This window comes from Phaenicophaeus curvirostris, chromosome 1 (genome assembly GCF_032191515.1).
Source record: "Phaenicophaeus curvirostris isolate KB17595 chromosome 1, BPBGC_Pcur_1.0, whole genome shotgun sequence".
In the NCBI taxonomy this organism is placed as follows: Eukaryota; Metazoa; Chordata; class Aves; order Cuculiformes; family Cuculidae; genus Phaenicophaeus; species Phaenicophaeus curvirostris.
Genome location: NC_091392.1, coordinates 4,157,920 through 4,173,500, shown reverse-complemented (window position 1 = coordinate 4,173,500; position 15,581 = coordinate 4,157,920). Strand labels below are relative to the sequence as shown.

General features: G+C 44.8%; 1 protein-coding gene across 2 annotated transcripts in view; it reads left to right on the top strand.

Moving 5' to 3' along the window:
* Positions 1-15,271, top strand: part of SFMBT2 (Scm like with four mbt domains 2) — a 120,263-nt gene extending 104,992 nt beyond the window's left edge. For both annotated transcript variants that reach the window (XM_069867146.1, XM_069867056.1), the window contains exons 17-21: positions 8,039-8,214; positions 9,744-9,916; positions 11,143-11,391; positions 11,551-11,679; positions 15,062-15,271. In XM_069867146.1, coding sequence (XP_069723247.1) covers positions 8,039-8,214; positions 9,744-9,916; positions 11,143-11,391; positions 11,551-11,679; positions 15,062-15,202 — 868 coding nt within the window. In that variant the 3' untranslated portion in view covers positions 15,203-15,271. The remainder of the gene's footprint in view (positions 1-8,038; positions 8,215-9,743; positions 9,917-11,142; positions 11,392-11,550; positions 11,680-15,061) is intronic.
* The last annotated feature ends 310 nt before the right edge of the window (positions 15,272-15,581 follow it).

Sequence of the window (15,581 nt, the reverse complement as noted above, 5' to 3'; positions counted from 1 at the left end):
TTCGTGACCTGGTTTTCTTTGTTTCCAGGGTCCCACACCTTGTACTGGCAAATATCAGATAATGCACTCCTATGGCTAATTAGCACTTTGTAGAATCAAGTTCCAGTGCCCCAGCTTGATGTTCTGTCCTGCAAAGACTTGAGCGTACAGGCAATTTCCCTGCTAGGGGTATCCATAATAGGGCTGTGCTGGATTCCTCATTTTATTGTGGGGATCCGACTTGTGAGAAAGCAGCAGTATCTTGTTAAGGCTGCTGCAATCCTTATTTCTAATGGGAGGCAGTGTGGAAAATGTTTAACTCACCATCAAGTGCAGGGATGTCTTGTCATTGATAATCAGCTATGTCTACAGCCAAATCCACAGTGACCCCAGGCAGCCTGCTGATTCTGTGTGTGCTTATACCAGGCAGACCGACTCATTCATAAGTACATGGACCACTAGAGATTGCCACTTATCTGTATCAAATCAATGACTTAGACTCCCTCACTGTTACCTGATGTGCTAATCATACAGTCGTGAGCACCTCTGTCTCCGTTACTTTCCCCCATGATGCTCCTACCCATTCGTTCCTGTGTCTGTTTCCTCTTTCCATATATTTAGCAGGGCAGCTGACTTGCTGGAATATACCTTATATTTGCATATCCTGCCAGGTGAAAGTACACCACTGCATTCCAGCAAGGATGTTTTGTATTTTATGTTGGCCAGCCAGTCACAGGCTGTGTACGTGTTCCCGTATGGAGCTCCCAGGAGGCAGCAATCTCAGCTCTTCAGCGAGTCAAGCAGTATCTTTCAGCTTTATCAAAATGCGGAATGGATCATGACAGGCTCAGAGCTGTGATTGCAAGTTTTGGAATGGCTTTTAAGCATATAAACGTATTCCCATTCACGGTGGCATTGTTCTCTGAGGAGACAGAGCTCATGGGACTGGACAGCACCTTGTTGCTGTATGTATCTGGCTTCTGAGGCTGGACTTCTGTTCACAAAGCAGTGTTTGGTGGTCATACCAGCTTGCCTGTGGATAGGTCGAATACTTTTAAGAGTGGATGACAGAGGGTTGACATGCCCTAAGACTGCCTGGCTACCCTAGGACTTCCTCCTTTTTTTGCTTCTTCAGTTTGCTTGAGTTGCTTTATCGAGAAGCATATCAGGGTTTTAATTGCATTTGGTTGTGCAGAAGCAGAAAAGAAAACATGCTCATGAAGTCAGATACCCTGGGATGCGCAAACAGCACATGACATGTTACATCAGGTGTGACAGTCAGTTGTGCTCCAGAATCTTAAACAGAGACCTGTAATGAGCAAATACCTGTCTACACCAAATTCCAGTTACACTGACTCCCAGTGATGTCTTGCTGCTAATGATGACAGCTCTACAGCCAGCTGGAGCGTCTGTGCTGTAATGTGACATGTTGTGTCACCACCTTCCTTCTGATGTAAACTGACAACTTCTTGGATCTTGACAATGTTGTTGTTTGTTTGCAGCAATGGCTGCAGCAGGGTAAAGCTAAAGGGAGGGAGGAGGATGGTGAAGAGAAGGCTGGTTTTCCCACTGGCCCAAATGCCAAATCATGCAGTGCCAGTAATGCATTATCTCAGTCCTAATACAACCTGTGTGTAGTTATACTCCGCTGTCATGAGTGACCACTGCAGAATCAATTACGTTAGCCTTGTAAAGAAGATAAACTATTTAGATTGTCTGAAGAGATGTGTCTGCAGTGTGTGATGGCAGTCACTTCCCATCAGTGCTGCTGGCTCTCTGTGAAAATAGTCAAACCTGGTGATGATGAGTTAGAAATGTCAGGCCTTATCCTGTGAGGGTCAACCAAAGCCATGATTCAGCATTTATAGTTTTAATGCTTAAGTTCAGTGCCTCCATCTAGATTTGGCTTCCCAATTTTACATAAATTCTTGAGGGACTTTATGCTTTTTAAGGCTTTTCATTCCTAAGGGCTGTATGTGGGGCTATTTGGACTTAGCTATTTTTGCAGGACCTTGGATTTTAGCAGTACCAGAGTGAGCAGAGAGTTATTTCCTGCGTCATGTACGAATCCCAGTTAGTCAAAATAAGAATCGTAGAATGTCCTGAGTTGGAAGGGACCCACAAGGATCGTTGAGTCCAACGCATGTCCCTGCACAGGACAACCCCAACATTCACGCTGTGTGTCTGAGGGTGTTGTCCAAATGCTTCTTGAAGCATTGGATTTGCGCCATGACTACATGAGCCTGTTCCATTGCTCCACCATCCTCTGAGTGAAGAACCTTTTCCTAATATCTAACCTAAACCTCCCCTGGCACAACTTCCTGCCATTTGCTTGGGTCTTATCAGTGGTCGCCAGCAAGAAGAGATCAGCACTCCTCCTCCTCCCCGTGTGAGGAAGCTGTAGACTGTGATGAACTCTCCCCTCAGTCTCCTCTTCTTCAGGTTGAACAGATGGAGTGACTTTAGCCGCTCCTCATACGGCTTCTCCTCTAAATGCTTCACCAATTTTGTGGCCCTCCTCTGGACACTCTCCAGTACCTTTAGATCCTTTTTTATCCTGTGGTGCCCCAAACTGCACGCAGTACTTGAGGTGGGGCTGTACCAAGTGCACAGTAGAGCAGGACAAGCACCTGTCTCGACTGATTAGCATTTCTGTGCTTGATGCACCCCAGGATGCAGTTGGCTCTCTTAGCTGCTTGAGCATACTGTTGAAAGATGAGTGTTCGAAGATTCCTTCATTAAATGAAATTTGAGATCTGCCTAAATCTGGTAGTTGAATTCTACGAATATCTACCCCCATCACAGCCACTGTTGCTTATTTATGAAGCTGCATTTCAAAGTATTTAAGCTAGTTAGACAAATCAGAAGTTTCTTGCAAAAGAACAGATAGGAGTGGCTTTTAGCCATTGAACTGTTTGAAGTAGGATTGTCAGAACTATGAGCTGTATCCATATGATGAGACTTTTGAAAGTGTGGATAATCACAATACTCTGGCTGATTGAAGTGCCTTTGGCACAAGGCTTTTGACGTCATCACACAAGGGTCCCCAGCTGGAGCTCCCGGAAGGCATTTTGTTCTCATGAACTTCTGAACTATTTTTTCACCAAAAGAGACTTCAACAGAGGAATGAAATTGCCAGAAATGTGCTGCTAGCTTAATATTATTGCTGATGGATCAGCAAAGACCCTGACTATATTTTTTGTGGAAATAGTTTCAGCCATAAGGGTTTCTCCAGTTTTGGGGATTTGAGAACAGAGAAAGGCAGAGAAGAAAGGAAGATTTATTTGGCTTTAGCTAAAAAATCATAGAATCATAGAATAACCAGATTGGAAGAGACCCACCGGATCATCGAGTCCAACCATTCCTATCAAACACATGCCCCTTAGCACCTTGTCCACCCGTGCCTTAAACACCTCCAGGGAAGGTGAATCAACCACTTCCCCGGGCAGCCTCTGCCAGTGCCCAATGACGCTTTCTGTGAAAATGTTTTCCTAATGTTCAGCCTAAACCTCCCCTGGTGGAGCTTGAGGCCATTCCCTCTCGTCCTGTCCCCTGTCACTTGGGAGAAGAGGCCAGCACCCTCCTCTCTACGACCTCCTTTCAGGTAGTTGTAGAGAGCAATGAGGTCTCCCCTGAGCCTCCTCTTCTCCAGGCTAAACAACCCCAGCTCTCTCAGCTGTTCCTCATAAGGCCTGTTCTCCAGCCCCTTCACCAGCTTTGTTGCTCTTCTCTGGACTCGCTCCAGAGCCTCAACATCCTTCTTGTGGTGAGGGGCCCAGAACTGAACACAGGATTCGAGGAGCGGTCTCACCAGTGCCGAGTACAGAGGGAGAAGAACCTCCCTGGACCTGCTGGTCACACCGTTTCTGATCCAAGCCAAGATGCCATTGGCCTTCTTGGCCACCTGGGCCACTGCTGGCTCATGTTCAGTCGCTGTCAACCAACACCCCCAGGTCCCTCTCCTCCAGGCAGCTTTCTAGACAGACTTCCCCTAGTCTGTAGCACTGCACAGGGTTGTTGTGCCCCAAGTGCAGGACCCGGCATTTGGCCTTGTTAAACCTCATGCCATTGGACTCTGCCCAGCGGTCCAACCTGTTCAGATCCCTTTGGAGCCTCCCTACGCTCCAGCAGATCGACACTTCCACCCAGCTTAGTGTCGTCCGCAAACTCGCTAAGGGTGCACTCGATGCCTTCATCCAGGTCATTGATAAAGACATTGAACAGGGCTGGACCGAGCACGGAGCCCTGGGGAACCCCACTTGTCACTGGCCTCCAGCTGGATTTCACACCATTTCCCACCACTCTCTGGGCCTGGCCAGCCAACCAGTTTTCCACCCAGGAGAGTGTGCGCCTGTCCAGGCCAGAGGTGACAGTTTCCAAAGCAGAATGCTGTGAGAAACTGTGTCAAAGCTTTACTGAAGTCCAAGAAGAGCACATCCACAGCCTTTCCGTCATCCAGTAGCCGAGTCACTTTGTCATAGAAGGCGATCAGGTTAGTCTGGCAAGACCTGCCTTTTGTGAACCTGTGTTGACTGGGCCTGATCACCCGGTTCTCTTGCATGTGCTTCATGATAGCACTCAAGATCACCTGCTCCATGACTTTCCCTGGCACTGAGGTCAGACTGACAGGCCTGTAGATCCCTGGATCCTCCCTGCGACCCTTCATGTAGATGGGCACAACATCAGCCAGCCTCCAGTCCATTGGGACTTCCCCAGTCTTCCAGGACTGTTGGAAGATGATGGAAAGGGGTTTAGCCAGCACATCCGCCAACTCCTTCAATACCCTTGGATGAATCCCATCCGGCCCCATAGACTTGTGGGTGTCTAGTCAGGAAAGCAAGGCTCTGACCACCTCCTCTTGGATCACGGGAGCCTCAGTTTGCTCCTCTAGCTCCTGGGTTTGTACACAGACGGAACGACTTTCTTTACAATTAAAGACTGAGGCAAAGAAGGCATTAAGTACCTCAGCCTTTTCCTCATCCCCTGTCACTGTTGTTCCTTCTGCGTCCAATAGGGACTGTATGGTCTCCCTAGTCCTCCTTTTATTATTTATGTATTTATAGAAGGATTTTTTGTTATCTTTCACAGACTTGGCCAATCTGATTTCTAGTTGAGCCTTAGCCCTTCTGATTTTTTCTCTACACAATCTCACTTCCCTTGAAAACTGAATATATTATGCTTGGCATAGCTGTTTTCCAAGTCTCCAGTGCTGCCATGCTGCGTGTGCAGGTCACTTAGTGCTTAAAAGTGGTTGGGAAGATAGGAATCCTAGTATGAAAATATCAATAGCAACATCAGTAGCGAGTAATTTTTTGAGTGATGCTGATGGAGAAGGGTTTTCTGATTATATACAAAGAAGCTTATTCGACAGGTCTGTCCTAGAACAACTCAGATTACATTTGGTGATGTTTGTGTTAAAAAAGCTTAATATGTTGGGAATATGGAAAATATCAGTAGAATCCGATTTATAGTTGAAAGAGGTGCTGCCAAGGCCAAAATAATTGGAAAAATATTTCTGTGCCAGTACTAACACCTTGGGCTTTTGAGACTTATTGCTGCAGTCATGTTGATCTCCATTTTGCCATCCATTCTGTTAATTACTATGGGTATTGCATTCAAACCAGACTGTAAAATCAGTCAGTTGTTCATTTTCCTAGTTTCGTCTTTTTCTTCACCAAGTGCTTTAGTCCAGTGGGTCCTTTCTGGGCAGCCAAACACAATAGGAAGCACACAGTTAGAAGAAGTCAGCCATCCTTGAATAATACCCATCAGACAGCCTTCTTAGCTTATAAGAAAGGAGATCAAGAGGAAATTTGATTATAATGCTTTTTCAGGGAAACAAAACCAAATGCAGTCTTTTCCTCCTGGCGGTGAAAGTCATAAGAAGAACAAATAAATGTAAGTTAAATCCAGACACATCCAGATATGAAATGAGGCATAGGTTCATGAGGTATAGGTACAGGTACTCCCACTGCCAGGATTCAGCGTGGAGACCCTTAAGGGTAGACTGGTGCTTTTCTGGAAGCGATGCTTTAATCCAGGCTGTCACAGAAGACAGACTTACTGGCTTAGTGTTCTAGGCTATGGTTGAACTTAATGGCTTCTGGAGAAGTAATAAGGGCAGGAGTCTTCTCAAACACATTGAAATGAAATATAAAACGTTCATAAGTAGATTTATTTAAATGCCTGTGGAATTTGTTCTTTTAATATTAAACATTGCCAAACCCTCTTTAGCCAGCCTGCCTGTGCAGCTGTTTCATAGGGTAACTGTGATAATGGTGCTTTGTGTCTGGAAGGAACTCTTTTTTTCCATTTTACATCGTCTGTCCAGGTCTGTCAGGATGCATGAAAAGTTGGTTAATGAAGTCATTGATTCATTCATTTGTTTGTTCATTCATTCATTTGGATGTATAAATCCAGGATTGTCTCCGTGACTTGGGGTCCTTGATTGGGCACCAGATAGGGTATCAGAGCCTGGTGCTTTGCAGAAATGCCCGTTTAAGTTATGGAGGAATATTGTATTGATGTGACAGTTTGGGCCAAGTCTTCTGGGACATAAGGATGGTTGGACTGGGCTGTTCTCAGACCCACGTTTCATTTGTATAACACTTTATCTACCACAGTTTCAAACTCTTTTCCCATACCCTACTGTTTCAAAATAAGGTTTTAGGAGGCAGGGCAGCAAAGGGTGGTTTCTCAGTTGCTTTGTGCAACTTAGTAAAACCTTCAGAGAGGGAATAAGGTCTGGGCACATACTTCATACTTCAGCTTTCCAGCTACACCTGCTTTATTTCATATTCTCCTCCTCTTTCTTTTCCTTATCTGACAAACAGCAGCTGATTCCCTGCTAGGGAGCCAGAGGTCTTAATACGCTTGCAAATAGGTTTGTCTTATTTTTCCTGGTGACTGTATCTTTGTCTTTCATTGCCTCCCATCCAGTAATCTTTTTTTCACTCTCTCTCCCCCCTTTTTTTTTTCTGTGTTACTTTTCTCTAGTCTAAGCACATTTATAATGCTTTAGCACCAGGCACTCTCATGATTGTGTCTTGTGTTGCATTCCTTAGGATGTGTTGAGATGTTTAAAACCTTATCTTGCTGTTTACAATAGCTTGGTGCTGCCATTTAATAAATGATGAGGATAATTGTTTTTTCAGTTCACATCTACAGTGCATTACAGCAGGGATGTAATTGTATCTTTCTTAGCCATTTATCACTCAGAAACACTTCACATAAAACATAGAAATAATTGTTTTAATAGCACATGGATAAGAAATTCGATATAAACTTTTGTTGCAGATTTCTGCTCTAAGCCTTTCCTGTAGGAATATTTTTTTAGGGCCTGTTGCTGCAGTCCTGTTAAACAACTCGAGGATCCTGATTAATTCCTTGGATTTCATATTGCTCACATCTTACAGTGGTTAAGTCATCTGGCCCCTGTATGGAAGACCGTATGGTTTCAGTCAGATACTTCTGCACAGTGTGTGTATCCCAGTAACCACAGTTGGCACAATGAAACTGTGGGCTTATTGTGAGCTGGAATTTGATGTGAGACCTGCATTGAGAAAGAAGGCAGTGGAGAAAAACAAGAGTGTATTGGGGGCTTATAGATACAGCCTCCAGCACAGCCCAGACACACAGTGGTGACCAGAAAGTTTTGCAAGGTGTAGAAACTTCTCACCACAGGTCGATATATGAAGAGAGACCACATCCCTCTCCCCAAAATTTTACATCAGTTTGTACTATTTTTCTTTGTAGTATCCTTCCAAATCCTGCTGTATTTTCATTCTCTCTGTTGGTGTATTTACAGATATATCCGATCTATGCATGCTTGCTTTCCTGAATCACACCTCTGATTCATTTCACCATGCCTTTCCTTCCTCAAGTCCATCTGAAGTGGAGCCTCTAAAACAAGTAGACCTATTCTGCCAGCCTTCCCAAGAGAAACACTCTGCCAAAATTCATTAGAGAAGGCATTTCTCTAATAGAGCAGAGTCTGGTCTGTAGCATCAAAGGACATCACTTGATTGGTGACATTGGGTCGTCTTGTATTCTTTTCTAGATACAGAGGGAAGACATACAGGGCAACTGTTAAGATTGTGAGGACATCGGATCAGGTAGCAGATTTCTGCAGAAGAGTCTGTGCAAAGTTGGAGTGCTGCCCCAACTTGTTCAGTCCTGTGCTGGTGGCCGAAGTCTGCCCAGAGAACTGCTCCATTCATACTAAAACTAAGTACAGTGAGTATTGGCCAAAGTGTTTCTTGTTGCTGTCTGGGAATCAGAACACAGAAACCGTGCATGAGGTAGTGTTGTAAAACAGGAGTTGTATAATACATTAATATTAACCTGGATTCATCTCATCTAAGAGCAGTAATTTAATCCTGACCAGGCCACCATAGCCTTCTTAATATTCTGTACAGAGAAAAGGCATCTCAAGAAAGCTGTCCGTGTCATTCTATCTTACATGTCTGTTCGACAGTCATTACTTTTTGGAAGTCTTGACTTGTCTTCATATGTAAAGTTAATATAAGGAGCACATAAAAGGAACATGCAGTGGTCAACTGAGATTTAAACTGCCACATATGAGACAACTTTTTTAGGTGAGATGAATACTGTCATATTTAGTGAAGAGTTTCCACATCACGCACCAGCACAGACGAGTATCATAATGCTGAAGTGCTGGAAGGAGTTTGGGAGCACTGACTTTCTCTGCTTAGGGTGTTTAATATTTAAATATGTTCTTACCTGTTCAGAAAGACTGAAGTTAGGCACGTGTTCAAGACTTTTTGTTTTCAGTGTTGCTGATATTAATGTTTCTTCCATAAAGGTTGCAAGAAACTAATATGTTTGTTTTAAACCAATTAGCTTCTCTTTGGCACCAAAGCAGAAGGAGAAATGGGCTCAGGGAGATATTCAGATCACTGAATGTGGGTATGTGTAGAAGTCTACACCTGAGCTAGCCTCCTAGCTCCCACTGGTAGCTAATGGAGAGCTGGAAGAATATAGCTTGGGCAAGTCCAGCTGAGACTGTTTAATCTCAAAGCTGATGGTTGAATGTAGGCAGATTAATTGTTCCCCAAAACTCATTTGATTTGATGGTAGGCTCAGTTCAGTTATAAACTTTGACATGTATGCCAAGTGCCATTTTAGTTGTCCTGGGATATTCTAGATGGTGAAGGGCAGAGTATCTGTGAGCCCCAGAGGATCCTGTAGGGCATGTGAAAAGGCATCTAACACAAGTACCTAATGTAAGGTCAGAGGACTCTCATATCCTCAGTTTCAACAAGGGACACAAAAATAGTTGAAGGTAATAAAAACTCTTTCTTTCGTGCATTGAACAAATGCATATAATTCAGGATAGCTGGCCCTCTGCACTCTTTGATGAAAAAACTATCAACATAAAGTGTATCCAAGAGTATAACCTCATGCAGAAGGGCATTATATCAAGCCTGAAACAAACTGGCCTCTCTCCCTCCTAATCACCGCTTGGCTTAATGGAAGCTTTGGCTAAATACATATTCTGGGATTAAATTCAGAACTCCTCACTCATCACCAATAAACGTGCATGCATAAGAAATGTAACACTGTGCTAGTCCAACATGACATCTTATATTTACACTGGACATTTTTTCCAAGTCTATGGATTTTAAAGTTTCTCATAAAAGTGCACCTAGACGGCAGTACTGAATCAGTAGCGAGAAGCAAGCCAAAGTTTCCTTCTTGCAGTGGTTAAAGTTTTTAATGAGTATTTTGCTTCATTTCTCCAGCGTATTATTATGGGAAGAGGAAAAAAATCATTAAGCCACCAATTGGGGAAAATAACAACATGAAAAGTGGACATGTTAAGCCAGCCAGGCGCAGAAAAAGGCGGAAATCCATTTTTGTGCAGAAGAAAAGGAGGTCGTCAGCTGTAGATTTGAATGCTGCTGGCTCTGCAGAGGTATGTGTTGCACTGGGATATATCGGCAAGAGCCCCTTGGTGTTCTTTGTCCCCCAACCTGCATTTTCCTTTTGAGGGACTTTTCAGCAAACCTCAACACTTCCATTTTCCACTTCAAATGCCTTCTTGCTTCTCTTATTCTTGTAAGGTCAGACTGTTTTTACTGGGACACTATGGGAATTTTTACCCTTGTGCAATCTAGAGTTAACTAATAGAGTTTTTGCTCCCACCTTCATAATGCCTACCACATAACATGCTGTCTAATTCAATAAATTTCTTTTAATTTACTTCCTTACAAGCCTGTAGGCAGGCAGATAATCCTTTTAGGTGCTTTGCACAGCATCTAGAAGAGTGAAGGAGGTCTGTGATCCATGTCTTAAGATCTGCAAATATTATAATAAATAACAATAACTCACAGGCCATTGTGGTTCCAAGGGCCACAACGGCCATTTATTTTCATTAATAATTTGTAACATTTTTGGTTCACAACATCAAGCAATAGAAGTTCTAGAGATTTTAAAATACAAGCAAATGGTTTGTGTCCCAAATATATGGTGTTTGAGGGCTCAATCTTTGCAGTATGCTCTGTGATATTACAAGATCCCAGCTTCAGCAATGATTCATACCCAAATACAACCTGGAGCAGGCTTAGTTCTGCGTGGACCATTCCCAGGTGGTTTTCCCATGATAGGATTCAAGGTCCATCCTGACCTTGAACGTTTCCAGGGATGGGAATGTACATCTAGATATTTTTAAAAAGCACCAAAATTTCCTTCCTTTCAGTACCAGTAAAACCCATGAACATTTGAAGCAAGGTAGAGGTTTAAATTCAAGCGTATTTCTGATTTTATTTCATCTCAAGCAGCCTGGGTTTCATTGTATCATTTTAATATTTTTCATTTCCTCTTCTGAGGCACATCTGCAGTGCCACACGGTTTGAGATGCAGGCCCAAAAGAGGAACTTCTAATGCCAGAGAAGTTATTGCTGTTGACCTTTTGCAAGAAACAGAAAAAGGATTTGTTCACCTTGTATTATTTTCTTCTACATTTTGTAACACATCTAAATCAAGGGCTAATCTGTTTAGTAGCGTAATGAAAATGAGATAAGGTGGTTAAACTAAATGTTACCCTGGACAGACATCGGTATGGGTGTGCAAGTTGGCTCAGTGCCTTTTTGTTTTGCTGCTGTGTTAATCTCTGCTGTTTCTTCAATGGTCCTTGTGCAGGAGAGTGAAGATGATGAGCCAGATGCAATGGAGGATGAAACAGGAAGCGAAGAAACCAGCTCAGAACTCCGGGATGACCAGACAGATACCTCCTCTGCTGAGGTCCCCTCCACCAGACCTCGGCGAGCAGTCACCTTGCGGAGCAGCACTGAATTGGACAGACCTCCTCCCACAGAGAGAGCCCGGCGGAGCCGGAGACCTCAGCCGCATTCTTACAGCGAGGTGGAGAAGTGCACACAAGTTAAAGAAGTGAGTATGACTATAGACTTCCACTCCCAATTAATAGTAATATTCTTCCTAAATTAACCTTCAGTGCCAAGCCTTCCTCCTCTGAGAAGGGCATCACTGCCCTGGTTCTCCACACAAGGCAGTTTTCTTTACAAGAGGTTTTTTTGGGTTTTTTTTTAGGAAATTAAACAAGAAGAGGAAGAGAAGCTCGTCCTGGACAGTAATCCATTGGAGTGGACCGTTACTGATGTTGTGAGGTTTATTAAACTGACTGACTGTGCACCCCTTGCCAAGATATTTCAGGAGCAGGTAGAAGTCTTTACATAACTGCTCTTTGTGCTTGTGGTCCTTATTCATGTCACAAAAAAATAAAAGAGAAGCACATACCACCTTGCTAGATGGACCCCAAGCTTTGACCAAGAGATTATAATTAGTCTTTAAATCCCCTCAGACCAAGCTACGGCACAGATTTTGGCAAGGCATGGAAACTGTTGGAAACTTGAGTCAGAGCCTCATCAGATCCTCAGAGAAACCAGAAACCCCTCAGCGAAACCAGAAACCCCTCAGCCAAAGTTGCTTGTGAAAAGCAGGAGGCTGAGACCTTTCTTGTTCATGCCAAGGTTCACAGCACCATCCTGCTGTCATGCAGGCACCTCAGTGTGTACTGAGAGATAATGGTATTTGGTACCTAGCAAGCTGTACCCCCTAGCCACATGGGTAACACCCTGTTTTAAAGTATCAACATGGGAAGCAAAAAAACTGCTACTTGAGCCCCAAACTGGCTGCCTGAATTTTGGCACCAACACCTGCACACTCCAGATATGTAGACATCTACATCCCATCTTCATCCCTGTGAAAATCTGGCAGCCAGGCCCTTGGATTACCTAATCTGAGGGTATGCCAAACATCTCCCCATTAAACACATAGGTTTGCAAAAGCCAGTGCTCTTCATCTCTGTGTGAGCGTGTAAAATGTATATAGAAACAGCCATTCCTTGGCTAATGGGTAACAGTCACTGCTGGAAGCAAAGAAATCATAATTAGAAAGAATCTAGTGTAGTTAATTCGGCCACGGCCAGTCAGTGGTAGGGCCAACTGCACATTGAACCATCTCTGATTATTCACCATGAATAACTCTGTACCTGAGTACTGCTGCTTTGACTGGGAGAAGTTGAAGTGCAAGTCTAGACCAAGTGCAGAAACAAGGCTGTAGTTGCTGCATCGCAGCATACTCTGTCCATTTGTTAATTAGCCTGGAACAATGCCAGGGCTTGAAAGCCTACTCTGTGTCTCCTTTGCCAAGGAGTTTTATGGGGTCTTTAATCAAACACAGATGACTGGAGCTTTTCTTGTGGTTTGCAAGGAAACTCTGGTGCAATGAGCCATGCCATCAAGCTTCAGTGGACGAAGAACCTAAGCTGTGGACAGTCCTGATCTATGCAGTGCTTAAGGTGTCCAAATCCACCTTGTATTTAGTGCTGCGTAATCAGGACCATCCTGGGGAGTTTACGTTGCCTGGGAGTTAGTGCTTTTTCTGCACTTGGACTCTCATTCTCCAAAAGGGGTAAAAAGCAGTTTTATAGCCTGCTCGTCTGCTTCTCAGTTAGGATTTGAGCTCTTAGTTAAGAAGAAGGTCATGAAGCCAATATAAATGGCTAACAAAATGGATTTTGTCTGGGGTGCTAGTTCATGGAGTTTGATGCGTAGATATGCCTAAGGGAAGGATGTGACCTCCCAAGATCCCTTCCAGTGTACACTATTCTGTTATGCAGGGACACTGGAGATTGCGAGTTCTCCATGTGGTCCAGACCCCTCTGTCTTGGTTTTCAGTAGCTGAAGTGGAACAAAGCAGGTCCTGAGTGGACCAGGGGACATAGCATGCAGCAAGGCAGACATAAGCCTTTGCTGAGCAATTCATGATCCACAAGAGGAGGGGAAGGGTCTGACTTGGCAGTGGGGCCAACATCAGTTTCTCCATGCAGCTCCCTCCTTTGTCTCCTGGTGTGCTCTATACAGGCGTGCCCTTGGGAAGGGACTAATTAGACCTCCATGAGCCCTGTAGAGTTTGTATAGAAAGTGATCCAGTGTTTCAGCAGCTGGAAGGGTTGTTCCAAACTAGGGGCAAAGTGAGAGCCTGTGAAGACACACTAGACAACTTAGGAAAAAGCATGAGGTATTCCAGGGAAAGGAGATGGGCAGTATCAAAGAGAGGGAAAAGTGCTGAGAACAAAACAACCTTTAATCTTGGGGACAAACTTCCTTTCTTGCTTCTCCAGACCTGATTATGCTTTCTGCTCTCCAGAATCCATGGCCTGTCAGTCTGACCTCAGTGCCAGGGAAAGTCATGGAACAGGTGATCTTGAGTGCTATCATGAGGCACATGCAAGAGAACCGGGTGATCAGGCCCAGTCAACATGGGTTCACAAAAGGCAGGTCTTGCCAGACTAACCTGATCGCCTTCTATGACAAAGTGACCCGGCTACTGGATGAGGGAAAGGCTGTGGATGTGGTCTTCCTGGACTTCAGCAAAGCCTTTGACACAGTTTCCCACAGCATTCTGCTTGAGAAACTGTCAGCCTCTGGGCTGGACAGGCGCACACTCTCCTGGGTGGAAAACTGGTTGGATGGCCGGGCCCAGAGAGTGGTGGGAAATGGTGTGAAATCCAGCTGGAGGCCAGTGACAAGTGGGGTTCCCCAGGGCTCAGTGCTGGGTCCAGCCCTGTTCAATGTCTTCATCAATGACCTGGATGAAGGCATCGAATGCACCCTTAGCAAGTTTGCGGACGACACTAAACTGGGTGGAAGTGTCGATCTGCTGGAGGGTCGGGAGGCTCTGCAAAGGGATCTGAACAGGCTGGACCGCTGGGCAGAGTCCAATGGCATGAGGTTTAACAAGGCCAAATGCCGGGTCCTTCACTTGGGGCACAACAACCCTATGCAGTGCTACAGACTAGGAGAAGTCTGTCTAGAAAGCTGCCTGGAGGAGAGGGACCTGGGGGTGTTGGTTGACAGCCGACTGAATATGAGCCAGCAGTGTGCCCAGGTGGCCAAGAAGGCCAATGGCATCTTGGCTTGGATCAGAAACGGCGTGACCAGCAGGTCCAGGGAGGTTATCCTCCCTCTGTACTCGGCACTGGTGAGACCGCTCCTCGAATCCTGTGTTCAGTTCTGGGCCCCTCACCACAAGAAGGATGTTGAGGCTCTGGAGCGAGTCCAGAGAAGAGCAACTAAGCTGGTGAAAGGGCTGGAGAACAGGCCTTATGAGGAGCGGCTGAGAGAGCTGGGGTTGTTTAGCCTGGAGAAGAGGAGGCTGAGGGGTGACCTCATTGCTCTCTACAACTACCTGAAAGGACGTTGTAGAGAGGAGGGTGCTGGCCTCTTCTCCCAAGTGATGGGGGACAGGACAAGAGGGAATGGCCTCAAGCTCCGACAGGGGAGGTTTAGGCTAGACGTTAGGAAAAAATTCTTTACAGAAAGGGTCATTGGGCACTGGAACAGGCTGCCCAGGGAGGTGGTTGAGTCACCTTCCCTGGAGGTGTTTAAGGCACGGGTGGACGAGGTGCTGAGGGATATGGTTTAGTGTTTGGTAGGAACGGTTGGACTCGGTGATCCGGTGGGTCTCTTCCAACCTGGTTATTCTGTGATTCTGTGATATGAGAAAAAATGTTTTCCCTGTTTTTTTTCTTCCCCAGGACATTGATGGCCAAGCCCTTCTGTTGCTGACGCTGCCCACGGTGCAAGAATGCATGGAGCTGAAGCTTGGTCCGGCCATTAAACTGTGTCACCAGATTGAGCGAGTAAAAGTTGCTTTCTATGCACAATATGCCAACTGACTGCACTTATCCTTTCTATTCTCCTTCTTATTCCTTCTGTTTTTTAACATTTAAGCTTCTTCAAAGTTTTTTTTTTTTTCCCCCCATCCCTTTTCTTTTCCAAGGACACATGGAATTGGAAGCACTGGGAATTAATCTGTAGGGAAGAAAAAAAAAAAACTGTAACAGAAAACTAGCAACAAATTGAACTAATTTTTCTGTACTTGTAAAGCACACCGAAAGACTGCTTGCATCTCTCCTCATGAGCCTTGCCAACCCATTATGCAGTGGTGCAAGGCCAGCATGGATCAGATGGTTTGTCGTTTGTTAAAACAAAGCTGCCGATGGTTAGATGCATTCCCAAGGAGAAAGGTCGGACATTTCCAGATGTTGATCGTTT